General features: G+C 32.8%; 1 protein-coding gene across 6 annotated transcripts in view; it reads right to left on the bottom strand.

Moving 5' to 3' along the window:
* Positions 1 to 16902, bottom strand: part of ZC3H13 (zinc finger CCCH-type containing 13) — an 87970-nt gene that overhangs the window by 54559 nt on the left and 16509 nt on the right. For all 6 annotated transcript variants that reach the window (XM_012465173.2, XM_012465172.2, XM_012465171.2 and 3 more), the window contains exon 5: positions 7242 to 7350. In XM_012465173.2, coding sequence (XP_012320596.2) covers positions 7242 to 7350 — 109 coding nt within the window. The remainder of the gene's footprint in view (positions 1 to 7241; positions 7351 to 16902) is intronic.

A 16902-nucleotide genomic window follows, 5' to 3' on the forward strand; every position in this document is an offset into this window, starting at 1 on the left:
ATAAAATACAGCATAGAATTCAAAAACAAGTCTGAAGCCAGTTAACAAATTTAGAACATGTCTCCCATGTAGCTTCAGGTTATCACTACAATTTTGCCTTACAAAAACTGATTCATATAAATGATTCTGAGTCATCAGAAAAATTTTAAGTATAATTAGAACAGTATATTTAACAAGGAAGATATTTTAAAGAAAAGGTTAAGATTCTTTCTACATAAAGAATTCTTACTAATTAACAGAACATGCAAAGAATATTACAAGACAATTCACAAAGAGAAAGAAATGAAGACAGAATATACATTTTTTTCCCATGTATTCAGGAGCCATTTTCTCTAATTATAATATTAATTGTTGGTAAAGTTACAAATAAAGGACACAGTCATTCTCTGATGGTAGCAATGTAAACTAGTACATCTATCTTGTAAAATAATTTGTCAATATGGTTAAAAGCCTTAAGAACACCAATACCCTTTAATATAGAAACTTCTAAGCTGGTTGTGGTGGCTCATGCCTGTAATCCCAGCACTTTGAGAGGCCAATGCAGGCAGATCACAAGGTCAGGAGATCGAGACCAACCTGGCTTACATGGTGAAATCCCGTCTTTAGCAAAAATACAAAAAATCAGCTGGATGTGGTGGCAGGCACCTGTAGCCCCAGCTACTCAGGAGACTGAGGCAGGAGAATCGCTTGAACTGAGGTGGAGGTTGCAGTGAGCTGAGATCGCACCACTGCACTAAAACCTGGGTGACAGAGCAAGCAAGATTTCGTCTCAAAAAAAAAGAAAGAAAGAAACTTCTAGTAATTTGATGTAAAAAAAAAACACACAGATACATAAAAGGTTTATGTATAAGGATTAAAAACTACAAATATTTGTGAATTGCCTTGTTACACCATGCTAATTGTATTTAACATTTTTCCAATGAGTTAGAATCATTTATGTTTATCAGTTTTTCTAAGGCAATTGTAATGATAACCTCAAGCTATATGAGATGTTTTCTAAATTTATTAACTGATTTCAGACACTTGTTTTTGAATTCCATTCTATATTTTGTGCTGTCTTTATGATACATTCTCATTGCTAAAGTCTTAAATAATTCCGAATACACAAAGTAAAATATGAAATTCCCCTTATATTCCTCCTACGGCCATCCTTACTCCAGTGATAACACTGCTAACAGTTTAGTGTCACATGTATGAAAATAACGATTTATATTTTTCCCTTTAACATTCAACACTGCCTTATAAACAAGATCTTTCCAAGTCATAGATATAATTCAACTATCTTTATTTTAACATCTGCAAAGCATTTCATTAATATGATCATACTTAATCATAGCTTAGTTAAAGGAGTTTCCTTCTGACAGATGGACTGTTTTCAATATTCTGCTGTTAAAAACAAGACTTAAATGAACATTTTCATATATACTTTGGTTCAAGTACAAGTACTTTTCTATGACATTATTTCTCAGACTACATTGCTGGACTGAAAATAAAAACAATTTCTATTTTTAATATCACTAAACTGTACTCCAAAGCTGCTTTACCAACATAAACTCCCACTTGGAAACATTAATATTCTTCACTTCTGCCAAACTGATGGGTAGAATAATCCTATCTCTTTATTTTCATCAGTATTTCCCTGCAGTAAAGTTGAGCATTTATTGATCATTTCTATTTCTCCTGTGAGGTACCTATCCAATACATATATATTTTTACTTATTTTTTAACTAGGCCATCTTTTTCTTATGTATTTGTAGAAACTCATTATATGGCTATATAGTGTCTTTACTAATGCTTACAGATGTTACACATATCAAATATTTCCTTTTAGCCTATCATCTGTCTTCAACTTCTGCATTTAGTTACACAGAAATTCCTAGTTTCATGTAATCAAATGTTTGTGGCTTCTGGGTTTTACGCCCTATTTAAGGAAGATGTACTCACCTCCAAGATTATGAAAATATTTTCACACATTCTACTGAAATGATACTTTTGGTTTTTTATGGTACTTCATTGGCCCTTAAGAACATATGGTGAACAAATACAAGAAATTTAAGGAACCAAATAAAACCACAGACTTTGGAGTGGGGACTGGAAATATAGAGAGTAACCAGATAATCAAAAGTTTTATAGGCATAGTTAAAATTTGTACTTGCTCCTGAAGACAATGGGAAATTAGGGGATTTGAAACAGGGAAATAAAATGAACATTCAATTTATTCTTTTAAAAGACTGCTCTGCAACTCACAGAGTGGGAGAAAATACGTGGAATATGTTTATATATCTGATAAAAAATCTCATATCCAGAAAACAAAGAATTCCTCTAAGTAACAAGAAAAAAACAGGTAACACAATAGAAGAATGGCAAACATTTAGAATAGACAGTTTACAAAATAGGGTGTACAATGGTCAGTGAACATGTAAAAAAGTTTTCAACTTCATTAGGAAAATGCAAACTAAAACCACAGTAAGATACCACTACAAAATTTTAGAATAGCTAGGATGAAAAAGGCAAAAATACCATATGGGTAATTGGTACAACCATTTTCTATTTGAAATTATCTACTAAAGAGGAACACATACATATTCCATGGCCCAGCAATTCCACTTCGAACCATAAACTCAAGTGGAATGGGTATATGTTTGTACATGTTTACCAAAAAATATGTTTAAGAATAGTAACAGTACCTTATTATGCATAACAACACCAAACTGGAAATTACTCAAATGTTCATCAACAGTAGACTAGATAAATTATGGCATATTCATACAATAAAACACTATATAGCAATAAGAATTAATGAAAGATAAATGAAATAAAGTACAAGACTGAATCTCAGATAATACTGTTAACAAAAGAAGCTAGGCACAAAAAGAGTACATGCTGTCAATTCCATTTATATGGAGCTCAAACAGACAAAACTAATCAATGGTGCTAGAAATCAGGACAGTAGTTACCTTTGGGAGGTGAGGGTAGGGAGGAGTGACTAGAAGGAAACACAAGGGGACTATAGGAAACTGCTAAGTTGCTACTTACTGATTTGGGTGATGTTTTTACACGTGCTCAGTTTGTGAAAATCCACTGAGTTGTACACATGAATTGTGCATTCCTCTGAATGTGTATTTCAGTAAAAAAAAAACTTTTTAAGAAAGATTATTCTTGCTTTACAGTGGAGAATAAATTAGGAGACAAGACTATAAGCAAGAGATGAGGTTAGGAGGTTATTTTGGTAAAATATATTTATAGGCAAAAACAAGTACCTTAAGAACTAGAATATTAGCAGTAAATTAAGAGAAACAGATGGTTTTCAATGGTATTTGGTACATAAAAATATCAGAACCCTGTAAAAATGCCTGTGTGGAGGGAAAGGAGTGTTAATGACAACTCTCAGGACTATTGGTATCTGGTAGGAAAAATGATGCCCTTAAGATACAGAACTCAGATGGAGATTCCTAGTTGGTCAATGCTAAACTGAGAGCTCCATATTTTGGAGTCACTAACACATACAATGTTAATGAAGCCCCAGGAGCATGATTTCATCTAAAAGGAAAAACTAAAAGTGAGAAAAGAAGATGGCTAGACAAAAGGAAAACAAACAAGTTTTAAAAGCTGTTCCTAGAGACAAGTGCTTCTCAAAGAGTGGTCTGAGGATACCTGGAAAGTCACTGAGACAATTTCGGGAGTTCTACAAAATCAAACTATTTCTATAACACTACATTATTTGTCTGGTGTACTCGTTCTCCCATGAATAGATAATGGAGTTTTCCAGAACATGTGATGTAGTTAACAGATAGAATGCAGAAGCAGATAAGAAAATCTAGCTATCAACTACTAAGCCAGATGTTAAAACAATTTGCAAAATGATGCAAAACACTGCCACCTCCTCACAATTATTATTTTTTGCTTTGCAAAACAGTTATTTTTCATAAAAGCATATACTGGATTTTTAGATGTCATTGTACAGTGAATGAATAAATACATATTTTAAATTTTCTCAGGTTCACAATATGGCAATTATCAAAACCTAAAATCCACAAAAACAAAAGTCATTTGGGGTTCTGAAAAAGCATAGAAAAGTGTCCTGAAACCAGAATGTTTGAGACACACTATTATATACCATTTTTTTCTGAATCCAGCTAAGATTGTTACTCGCTTTAGAATGACAATGCAGAAGGTAAGTCTATGAAACCAGTTTAGTCTCACTACCCAGGGACTAGAGCACCTAACTTAACACTTCAATATTCCCTCAACAGATACTTTCAAATCACAGAGATACACAATGGTCAAAACCTATGTGTTTCAATCAAGGGAAAACATAAGAAATTCCTATTAAAGATATTTACATTCACCTTTTAAAAGAATTTCCTATATAAAAGGCTCTTGATACAAAATCACTTTAGATTTTTTAAAAGAACATACTTAAGTGCAAATCCTTGGGAATCAACATTAAAGGGGCAGACAGAATATAAGGAGCCTCCTATGTAAGACTGAAGGGCTTGGCCGGGTGCAGTGGGTCACACCTGTAATCCCAGCACTTTGGGAGGCCAAGGAGGATGGATCACAAGGTCAGGAGTTCAAGATCAACGTGGCTAGCACGGTGAAACCCCGTCTCTACTGAAAATACAAAAAATTAGCCAGGCATGGTGGCATGCACATGTAGTCCCAGCTACTCAAGAGGCTGAGGCAGGAGAATCACTTGAACCCAGGAAGCAGAAGTTGCAGTGAGCCGAGATCGCACCATTGCACTCCAGCCTGGGTGACAGAGGGAGACTCTGTCTCAAAACAAACAAACAAGCAAACAAACAAACAAACAAACCAACCGAAGGGCTTGAACAGGAAGACACAAAACTGAAGAGTGGTAAATAGAAACCAAAGGAGAAGTTTTTTTCAACAAGACAGGAGCTCTTGATGTGTCAAATGCTGCAGAATGGTCGTTTAAGACAGAAATAAGTACATCTCCATTTATTAAGCAAAGAGGAGGTCATTAGTAACTTTGAAAAGCAGTTTTAGTGGAGAGCTGGATCGGAAGACTGAATAACAAGTATCAGGTGAACAAGTAGAAACAGTAAGGTACAGAACTGTTTTAAGAATTTAGTTGTTAAGTGGGGATAAGCAGAACAGTGACTAACAGTAATATGGGGAGAATAAAAAACGGACGTTAAAGATATAGAAGAGAGTGTATAATAAATGAATGAGATTGCTGAGGTAGGAGGAAATCAGATCTACAACAGAAGGGAATTATTCATTAACCTTATATGGCTGACAGGAGGCCTCTTATACAGAATAAGAGGGAAGTAAAAAAGTTTAGGTATGAATAAAAGATTAGTTTGAAGGTGTGGTAGGAGGAAGCTGAGGGAGCTCCTAAAGACTTCCATCATCTCTGCTTAGTAGATAGCAAAAAAGAGAAATGGAAGCATAGGAGATTTATGGAGAAGGTTTAGCATACCTACTACGAAGAAAAAGAGAACAGACTTAGGCTTTTCTGAACCTTTTACATTTTCGACAATTATTAAATATTATTGTAATGACACTAGAAAAAAATTTAAAGATAAGAAGTATCAAATATATTTTAAAATGTTTTTTATGCCAAAAAATTAAAATGAAAGGATGCTGGATGTGTCAAGAGGTAATTCCTTAGTATTTAGGAAAACTTAGCTCTTTAAACTGGAGCAATTTATATATCAGATCTACAATACAAAGGAATTATTAACCTTGTACAGCAGGAAAGAGGCCTCTTACACAGAATAAAAGGGAAGTAAAAAAGTTTAGGCATATAGTTCATATGCCTATATTTATAAATATAAATGTTTATATTTTATTTAAATATACTAATTAGTCAACTAAAATGGGACAGTATAGCTGCCTTTATTGCTGTTTTGTAGAAGTTGTATTAGGTTGGATTATGAAATCCTGAGTAACCATAAACAAGTTTCCTATTTGTTCTCAGAAGCAACTTTTTAACAGATAGCACTGTCCAAAGATGAAACAGGTTTCCTTTAAGTACTGATGTAACAATTACTGGAAAGATGTATTTACAATACTTTGCAAGTGTTAGTCTATAAGTCTTCAGAGATAATTCTGAAATACAGTAGTTAATATTTTAGTCTTGTAGCTTCTCAGTTCTCTGTCCTAAGGCCTCAACTTGGCCACTGTCACTCAAAAGCAGCCACAGATAACATGTAATCAAATGGATGGACTGTGTTCCAATGAAACTTTATTTGCAAAAACCAATGACTAGTCTACACACTCTAGTTTTCTAATCCAGGGTCTAAAGTTTTCAGCTTCTCACTGAGAAAGTTGCTTAAATTCTTAAACTCTTTAGTTTTGTCATCTGTAGAGTAACAAAGCTATTAAAATAATTACAAAATTATATAAATTACATTACATTGTCTACCCCTGTTCAACTTTATGGTACCCATCTTTCAGAACATCAAAGAGGTGAAGAAAACAGTCACAGTGTGAAAAATAAATGCTTATTTGTTAAGACAACGACTCAAAAATGATTTTGCTCCCACCTCAGCTTCTCAAGTAGCTGGGATCACAGGCATGCACCACCATAACCAGCTAATTTTTTTGTTTTTTTGTAGAGATGGGGTCTTTCTTTGTTGCCCAGGCTGGTCTCAAACTCCTGGGCTAAAGTCATACTCCAGCCTTGGGCTCCCAAAGTGCTGAGATTACAGGCAGGAGGATTGCTTGAGTCCAAGAGGCTAGGATGCAGTGAGCCATGATTGTACCACTGTCCTCCAGCTTGGATGACAGAAAGAGATTGTGTCTCAAGAAAAAAATTTTTTTTTTGCTAATTTTTCTTTAATAAATCCAGGTCTCGATCTTCATCTGATTTTAAAGTCAAACATTTCTTGGAAATAACTTTCCCTGGTCCTTAAGATATAAAAATCTCATTTAAACAAACAAATTTAGATTTCATTTTAAGCTTAATGGTAGGAATTTTTAAATTTACATATGTAATACAATCCTGAAGGACTGTAATGCTACACAATAAAGTTCTAGAGGGAAAACTAGAATGGGAAAATTAAAATATGCAATGCAAACCACTTTCTCTGCCTTTGTACAGCTACTATATGTCAGTTTTTGCCTTATAACAGAGTAAGATAGAAACATGTCAACAAAATGATTCTGAAACAAGAGGGAGATCATAACTGAAAGTTGTTTTGAAGTTCACAAAAACTCTACAAAGTAAATAATCAAGAATTTGCTATTTAAACCAAGATTCTGAAACTCACCATCTCTATTAGTTTCCCATTCTACATTTTCTTCTTCACTTTCTGGAGTTCTCTCCTTAGTGATTTTTATGTCTTCCTTTTCCCTATGTCTCCCTCTTGAAGATTCTTTCTAAAAAAGTACATACATAAATTCAGATTACTATATTTCAAAAAATTATATGAGGTAGTTTATTCTAATACAGAACATTTTAATTTCATTCATCTTTGTTTCATCAAAGAATCAGTTTTGTAAATAGTCATTTATCCACTAAGTAGAGAAAGTGACAAGTTCTAGTTTAGCACCACAATGAAAAGACTATACTACATCTATTTTACTAAAGAACAAAAACTTTAAGTATTAAAGAGTAGCTAAGATGTAAAAATATACAGTGCAAATCTAATACTTCAACAAGTTTGTGACATTCAGCTACAAACTAAGTTTCCATGTGAAAATCACTGGGGAAAAGACAGTTTAAAATGAATAAAATACAACGGAAGGATTTGTAAGTGACTATATTTTAAAATGACAAAAAATGACTAAACCATTCACCACAGACTTCTAAAAATAACTGATCTAGGGATTGTCATATATTCAATATATGTCATAATAGCCATCTTCCTAGACACCTAAGGATAAATCCAAACTCATTTAGTAGTACTATAAAGGTTTACAAAAAGATATTTTACCCATTTTGATGAAACCAAATGGTACCTAAAATAGTCAGTAAATTAGTCCTCACTACTGCAGCTAAAAAACAGGTTTTACATTTTATTCCAGGTATAAAAGTAGCTTATACACAAAAAAAGGACAAAATTAATTCAGATTATAAAAGTCAATTAAATGTCCTATTACATAAGAACTTCAAATCATATTTTACTAGGTGGTGAGAAAATAAAGTAACCAGTGTTATATAATTGTTATCTTCCATCACAGTAAAAGCCTCACTTTTACTAATATTGTAAATACTATGAAAGACACTTACACACAAGGATATGAAGTGTTCAAATTTCTTTCTGAGCATTACCAGTCATAAAATTTGGCTGCTTAAAACACAAATTAATTTCTCTTTGGAGTTTTCTTCTTAAAAAACTCTAGTATTTAACTGCCTTTAAATTCTACATATTAGGCATGAAGTCATATTGTAAATATTACTGGCAAAATTCATATTTAATTGTTGGTAAGACAACAGAGGCTGACAACAATAATTTACAAGTTATATGAGAGTAAAATCTGCCATGACAAAAATGGTAAAGAGTCAAGAAAATAGAAATGGCCCTCTACTTGTACAGAAGACAAAAAGAAGAAATATAATTTATTTTTAGCCTTAAAACAGGTTCTGTGGAACATCAATGAAGAACTATCCTGCATCCCATACAACTTTTGAATGTTCTATGGATTAAACCCACTACAAATATATATTACTAAATAACTATACCAAAAATATTTAATAGGAGGTTGTCTCCAAATTATTAAATAACATACTCTGCTTTCTGTCCACTTAAACATACGTAAAATCCAACTGCAAATCCAGTTAAAAAGGGTGTCATAGTAGTAGTGCTGGTGCTGCAAAATAAATCTACAAATTTGTCACATTATTTTATCAGATTTGAGCCAGAAATGTTGTATCAATAAGTTTCATTAATAATGATGTGTGTAAATATTTCATATTTACCCTAAATAATAAAATTACACTTTTTGAATTGTCAATGTATTTTTCAATATGACTCTGATGCTACTCCTAGAGATCATATATAACTTCTATTATTAGGTACTAGAGACTAAATGCAGGCTTAAACAGGTGATGGAATTTCAAGTTCTTACCTCAAATCATAATATAGGAAATTATTTTGGTGACATTTATTAAGAAGGTCTAGCTCATTTAAAAAATATTTTCTCATTTTCTCCACTTCAACAATGTAACCTGTTTAGGTATGTTATTCGATTTATCAAATAAAGTTATTTCCCCTTTTCTCTTGTCATATTCAAATAAATAGGGTATGGTATAACTTGTCCCATGTATTGTAGCACAGTCTACGATTCCACCTTGCTCTAATTCTTGAACAGAATGGCTTCTCATCTTCTCTTAAATTCAAACATATTCATTTCCACTCTTAAATGCATATTTCCTGAATATTATATGTGTGGAGAGATTATGCTCATCACGAATTTTAGATAGTAAGCAGGCATTACAAAGAGTATGAAATAAAAAGGAAGTGTTAAGGCTGAGAGAGTTGAGAACCATTATTAGTAACTAGAATGGATTAGTAATTAGAGTTTCAAAATGGTTAGGAGCCTGTGTAAGTTATATAATCCAACCTCTTACCCCATGCAGAATAATTTTCCTTAATATTTGTATAGCTATGGAAGCCCTCTATCAGAAGATTCTTGGGGGCAAAATTTTAGCTCTCTACTGTTGCACCCTTTCATCCCATTCTCAGACAGTTCTAATTATTAGAAAATTCTTTCTTATGCTGATCGCATCTTTCTTAACCTCTCTAGAATTTCTACCGATTGGGACTAGTTCTGACCTCTGGAATCATGCGAAACAAATCTAATACTTCTTTTATGTGCTAGCCCTTTCCTCATCACTCTGTCATCTTCTCTGGTATACTCATCTGCCATTGTGTTTCAATGAAACATGATACCCCAAATTAATCTAGTCTTGTCAGAGCAGCATAAGGCATACAGCTTCCAACTTCCCTGACTTAGAATTGAAATTATACTTCTATTAGTAAAGTCTAATTTGTTTTTGAAGAGAAGAATGGAGCTTCAACTAAGAAACTATAATCTCCTAAACAATACAAATTTAAACTATTATTTCACATAACATGAATTCTATAAATAAGGTAAACTTCAGGCGTAAGTGACTTAGTAACAGTGACATCATTAAAGACCAAATATTAACTTTTGTTTTCATTTCTCACAGCTCTGCTATTCATAATGTTGACTTCATATTAAGGCTTATTTCTTACCATAGTAAGAAGTAATCTGGGTCTCCTCAATGTATCTTTCCTCCAAGTACAAACAAGAATTCTTTCCTTCAGAGTGACTAGGCCAACTTTAGATACATGGAATGAATAACTTGTTATCAAGGTAATAGCCATGGGATAAATGGCTTAGGCCTGAGTTTCTGAATCAACTGAATTAGCAAGGAAAATGGATTATAACTGAATTCGACTAATCAAGGCCCAGCCATGAAAGCAGGATCAATTCCCCAAATCACAGTGCTGATACAAAATGAAAAAGTGATGGAATGGGTTCTGGGGAATCCAAAGCAATTTGCATGACACTTCATACTACATTTCACTTCCTCATGATATAATGCCACACTTTTGATAACTTCAAAGGCTTTAACAAGACAGATTTTCCAACCTAATAAAAATTTCTCCTTTGCCACTCACATTTCTGACCCTCCTTCTGAGGTCTTTTTCCATCTTCCTGATGTATATCTTTTAAGCATTCTCTATTTAGTGAAGATCTGTTGGTAGTAAACGCTCTCAATTTTATTTGAAAAAGTCTTTATTTTATTCTTATTCTTGAAAGCCAGATTTTGGTACATACTTTGGGTTGACAGATTTATCTCAGTACTTTGAAAATATTATTTCACTTCTTTTAGCTTTCATTATTTGTCACTGATGTCATGCTGTTGCTCCTTTGCATGGGGATTTGTCTTTCTAAACCTAGAGGTTTCTAGTATTTTCTCTGTGTCTCTGATGTTTTGCAGTTTCACTATAATATTCTATCAGTGACGTATTGCGCTTTTTGTATCTGTAGATTTATGGTTCATCAATTATGGAAAATTCTCAGACACTATTTCTTAAAATGTTGCTTCTCCAACATTCTTTTTTCTTCTTCTTCTGGATTTCCAATTAGATGTATATTGAATTTTCTAAGTATTTCCCTCATATTTTTAAACCTCGTCAATACTCCATAGCTTCTCTTTATGTGATGAATTCCAGATAAATTATTCAGCTGGCAACTACTGTCAAGTCAAGTCACCCTATTCCACACTAGTGCAATTAACTTTCTATGCCTAAAATCAACTTCATATTTATCCCTAACAGTTTCTGAGCTTCCTATATAGTCACACCTCCTACATTGGATTTACTTACATCTTTCCACAATTACTTGGAGAAATTTCCTTTGAAGTTAATACATACAAATTATCTCAGAACATTTAGTCAAAGAATGACTCAATTATTTGTATGTTAATAACATTCTCACCTGCTACTAATATTCACTTTTAAATATCTATAAAAATCTATCCATTACTAAAGTTATCATTCAAGTAATAATTCCCTATTTAGTATATTGACATTAGAGGATTTTAAACATTCAATGTTTTACACAAAACTTTGTTTTCTTCTATCATCCATCTATCAACTTATCTCATTGATCTTACCTATCTATCCCATCTATCCATCTATCTACTTGAGACAGGGTCATGTACGGTGGTACAATCATAGCTCATTGTATTTTTGACCTCTTGGGCTCAAGTAATCCTCCTGCCTCAGTCTCCCATAGCTAGAACTACTAGTACACACCACTAAGGCCAGCTAATTAAAAAAAAATTTTTTTTGTAGAGACAGCGTCTCTTTATGTTGCCCAAGCTCGTCTTGAACTCCTGGGCTCAACCAATCCTCCCGCTTCAGCCTCCCGAAGTACTGGGATTACAGGTGTGAACCACGAAACTAGGTCTAACCTCTCCTTTTATTTAAAACAAAATGCTTCCAAATCCTATTGCTCTAAAAATATACTTAGTTCCACAGAACACTAACATTATCAATGAATTCCTGGATTTTCTTTGAGCAGCTCTAGAATTAATGTTAATATCAATTTTTCTTCTCTGTCATTTACTGCCATATAGTATCTCAAAATTATTAAGAAGTGAAGCAACTACTATTAATTTTGAAAAAGATTAGGGGGTTCCACCTTAACATTTCAAGCCTTTATAATTGGATATATCTGATAAAAGCTAAAAAAAAAAAAGAACTTTACTAATCTAGGAAAATGGCTCATTGTTGTGCTTTGGCCTGAATGTTAGCCCAATAGTCTAATGATACAGAGGTCAATAATTCTCCAAAAACACATAACAATTCTTAAGTGTATGACCCTACCAACAAAGCATCAAAATACATGAGTCAAAAACTGATAAAATTGCAAAGAGAAATCCACTATTATGGTTGAGGATTTAATATCCTTTCATCAACAATGGACAGATTCAGTAGGAAGTCAATAAAAACAGTTGAACTCAGCAGCACCATCAACCAACTTGATACAATTGACCATAGATGGCTTTATCTAACAATAGCAAAATAACACATTCTTCTCAAGCTCATACAGATCATTCACCAAGACAGATCACATTCTGGGCCATAAAACACACTTAACAAGTTTAAAAGAAATGTCTGCTTTCACAGACCACAATGAAATTAAACTAGAAATCTAAAAATCTATAACAGGAAGATTAGAAAAGTCCCTAAACGCTTAGAAATTAAACAATACAATATTAATAAATACATAGGTCAAAGAAGAAATTGCAAAAGAGATTTCAAAATATTTTAAGCTAAATGAAAAAAATATAACTTATGACAATTTGTTGGATGCAGTGAATGCTGTACCCAAAGAGGTATTTATGGCATTGAATGCATAAAAGGCAACCAAAAGCCATTAATTTAAGCTTCCACCTTAGAAAACAAGAAAAAGAACAAATTAAATCCAAAGCAGAAGAAAATAAACTTAAAAATTAGAATGAAAAAAGTCAATGAAATTGAAAACAGAAATTCAATAGACAAAAATAAGCAAAACCAAATGCTATTTTCTTTGAGAAGATCAATAAAATTAATCTGCTTCTAGCCAGGGTAATTAAGAAAAAAAAGAGAGAAGACATAAATTACTAATAACAGAAACAAAAAAAGGATCTCACTACAAATTCCATGAACAATTTGAATAGGTATATACCTATTTTAAGAACTGAATCAATAATTAACAACCTTTCAAAACAGAAAGCACCAGATGGTTCATAGGTTAAAGTCTACCAAATATTTCTGGAAGAAATTATACCAATTCTCTATAATCTCTTCAGAGATAAAAGAGATGGACTACTTCTTAACTCATTCTATGAGGTCAGCATTATCCTAATACTGAAACCAGACAAAGACATTACAAAAAAACTAAAGACCAATATCTACCATGAATAATAGCAAAATCCTTATAAAAAATATTAGCAAATCAAAAGGTAAATGATGGATATATAAATCTGCTTGACTAAAGGAATCATTTCATCATGTATAGATTTATATCAAAACATCACGTTTTGCAAATTAAATACAGATAGTTTTAAAATTCAAACTTAATAAAAAGTTAGCAAATCAAATCCAACAATGTATGTACTATAACAAAGAAAAATTTATTCTAGGTATGCAAGGCTGGTTCAACATTCAAAAATAAATTAATATAACCCAACACATCAAGAGACTAACAAAGAAAACTCACATGATTATATCAATAGCTATAGGAAAATCATTTAATAAAGTCCAACACTCAGACATAATAAAAACTCTTGATAAACTAAAAACAGAAGCGAATTTCCTCAGCTTGATAAAGATCATCTACAAAAAGTCCTACAGCTAACATCATACCTAATGGTGAAAAATCAGAAGTTTTCCTGCTAACATGAGAAACAAGGCAAGGATGTTTCCTCTCACTATTCCTTTTCATCATACTAAAATTTCTATCTAATGCAGTAAGACAAGAAAATAAAAAGAATACAGATTAAGAAGGAAGAATAAAAGTATCTGCAGAACACGTGATTGTCTATGTTGAAATTCTGAAAGAACCAACAAAAGAACTTCAGGAATTAGTTGGTGATTATAGCAAGGTTGCAGAATACAAGGTTAATATACACAAAAGTCAATCACTTTTCTATATACAACAAAAGTGGAAAAACACAATACCATTTTCATCAGTACACAAAAAATGAAATACTTAAGGATAAATCTAGCAAAATATGTATAAGACATATATAAGGAAAATTACAAAACTGATTAAAGAAATCAAAGAACTAAATAAATGAAGAGCTATTCAATGCTCTTGGATAGAAGACTACATATCTATCAAGATGTCAGTTCTTTCCAAATTAAGAGTAAATGTAATCACCACCAAAAAAAACACAGCAAGTTTCTTTGTAGATATTGACATACTGATTCTAAAGTTTATATGGATACTCAGAATAGCCAACACAATACTGAAGAACAAAGTCATGAGATTGACACCACCTGACTTCAAGACTTCCTATAAAGTTACAGCAGTCAAGACAGTGTGGTACAGGCAAAAGAACTGACAAATAGATCAGGTGAAAATAATAGAGAGCCCAGAAATAGGCTCCCACAAATACAGTCAACTGATCTTTAACAAAGAAGCAAAACCAATTCAATTAAAAAAAGGATAGTCTTTTCAACAAACAGTGCTGAAACAAGTAGACAAGCAAATGAAAAAAAAAAAAAAAAAAAAACTAGACATAGACCTTACAGCTTTCACAAAATTTAACTTAAAATGGATCACAGAGCTTAATGTAAGACACAAAATAATAAAACCCCTAGAAAGTAACATAAGAGAGTATCTAGACGACTTTGGGTATGGCAATGACATCTTATAACTGATAACTGGACTTCATTAAAATTAAAAGCTTTTACTCTATGAAAACACTATCAAAAAAATAAGCCATAGACTGGGGAAAACATATGTAGAAGACATATCCAATAAGCACTGTTATTAAAAACATATAAGGAACTCTTAAAACTCAATAATAAGAAAACAACTTGATTTTTAAAATGGGCAAAAGATCTGAACAGATACCTCACCAAAAATATACAGATGGCAAATAAGTATATGAAAAGATGCTCAACAGCTTATCTAATACGGAAATACAAAGTAAAACAACCAAGTGATACCATTACACACCTATCTGAATAGTCAAAATTCAATTCACTGACAACACCAAATGCTGGAAGGATGTGGAGCAACAGAAACTCTCATTCACTGCTGGTGAAAATACAAAATGACACAGCCACTTCAGAAGATAGATGGCAGTTTTTTACAAAAGTAAACATATTCTTATCAGACAATCCATTAATTACAGTCCTATTTACCCAAAGAAGCTGAAAACGTACGTCCACATAAAAATCTGCACATGGTCCAAATTCTGCATATGTTGAGGAAGGAAGTGTCATGGGAAATCTCTGTATTTACCATTAACTTTTGCTGTGACCCTAAAACTGTTATAAAACAGTGTTTTTTAAAAAACAGAAAAGTGACAAGCAAAATTACCTTTACTTGATCTTGTTTAAGTAAAAGGTTTTCCTTAAAAGAAAGAATTTTTAAAACAGAGAGGAAAAAGACCAAAAAAAAAAACAAAGAGACTGGGCAGGGGATTCAGTAAATTACCTATAAGTACATGAAGATGCCCAACCTCACTCATAAGAGAAACATAATTAAAATGATGACGAAATAACATTTTTTTCCTATGAAACTGGCAAAAAGTCAAGTTTGAAAACACATACTAACAAAGCAAAGATGAAGTAATTTGGCTCTGTGTGCTGCTGGCAACAACGCAAATATCATTATGTAGCAAGATCATATAGGCATCTACCCTTTGACACAGCAATCCTATTTCTAGAGATTTAGATTTCACCAAGACACAGGCACAAAAATACAAAATAACAATTGCATATACTCCCTGTGGCTCTACTTTTAGTGGCAATACTGAAATAACCTAAATCTCCACTAATAGAAGGTTGGTTGAATAATGTACCATATAATCACACAATGAAACGCTATGTAACTATAAAAAAGGGCATAAAAATAATAATAATAGTGAAAATGGATTACAGTTAGAGAAATCAGTAAAAACTCATGGTTAGCTTAATACAGATACAGATGGTAACTAGAAATATTTCTATATACCAGTTAGTATACACACATATATTTATTTGCTTTGCTAGCTGAGAGGTCCTAAAAGAAACAATAACCCAGTAGCACAAACACAGCTAACACCCAGATTTCGGTTACTAATACCATTCTACAAAAAGAAACCAGGGCACGTACACATGCTCATTCCCTTGCTGTGTGTGCCTGTGCACGTGTCTCAGAATACTGAGACACATGTTGTTGGAACCCAGCCATTAGTCCGTGAGGAAGCCCAAGCTATCCAAGTAAAAAGACCATATAGAGACAAACAGAGGCCTCTAGCTCACAGCCAGGATTGATTGCCAGACAGGTGAGTGAATAAACCTTCAAGTGATTCCAGCCTGTGTGCTTCCAGTACATTAGCTGAGGCCCACATATCAAGAGAAAAAGACATCCTCGTTGTGTCCTTCCTGAATTCTTGACAGAATTTGAGCACCTAATAAATGGTGGTTTTATATCAAGGAATAGCAACTGGAACAACTCTTAATGCTATCAATGAATACATCTGCAGATCATATTAGTCTAAAACTTAAAAGTTTTTTCCATATAAAATGAAAATATATATCTATTTTGGAAAATCACCGTATTTGTCTCTGTACTACATATTCATTACTGAATTTCTACCAAGTGGTAGATATACCGTATCTCGTCTTATACTCTTATCGTTCTCTCTAAGCCTTTTCTTTTGAAATAAATCAACAACACTCATTTGAT

Source organism: Aotus nancymaae, unplaced genomic scaffold (genome assembly GCF_030222135.1).
Source record: "Aotus nancymaae isolate 86718 unplaced genomic scaffold, 86718_ANA_hifiasm-v0.15.2.pri h1tg000009l, whole genome shotgun sequence".
Classification (NCBI taxonomy): domain Eukaryota; kingdom Metazoa; phylum Chordata; class Mammalia; order Primates; family Aotidae; genus Aotus; species Aotus nancymaae.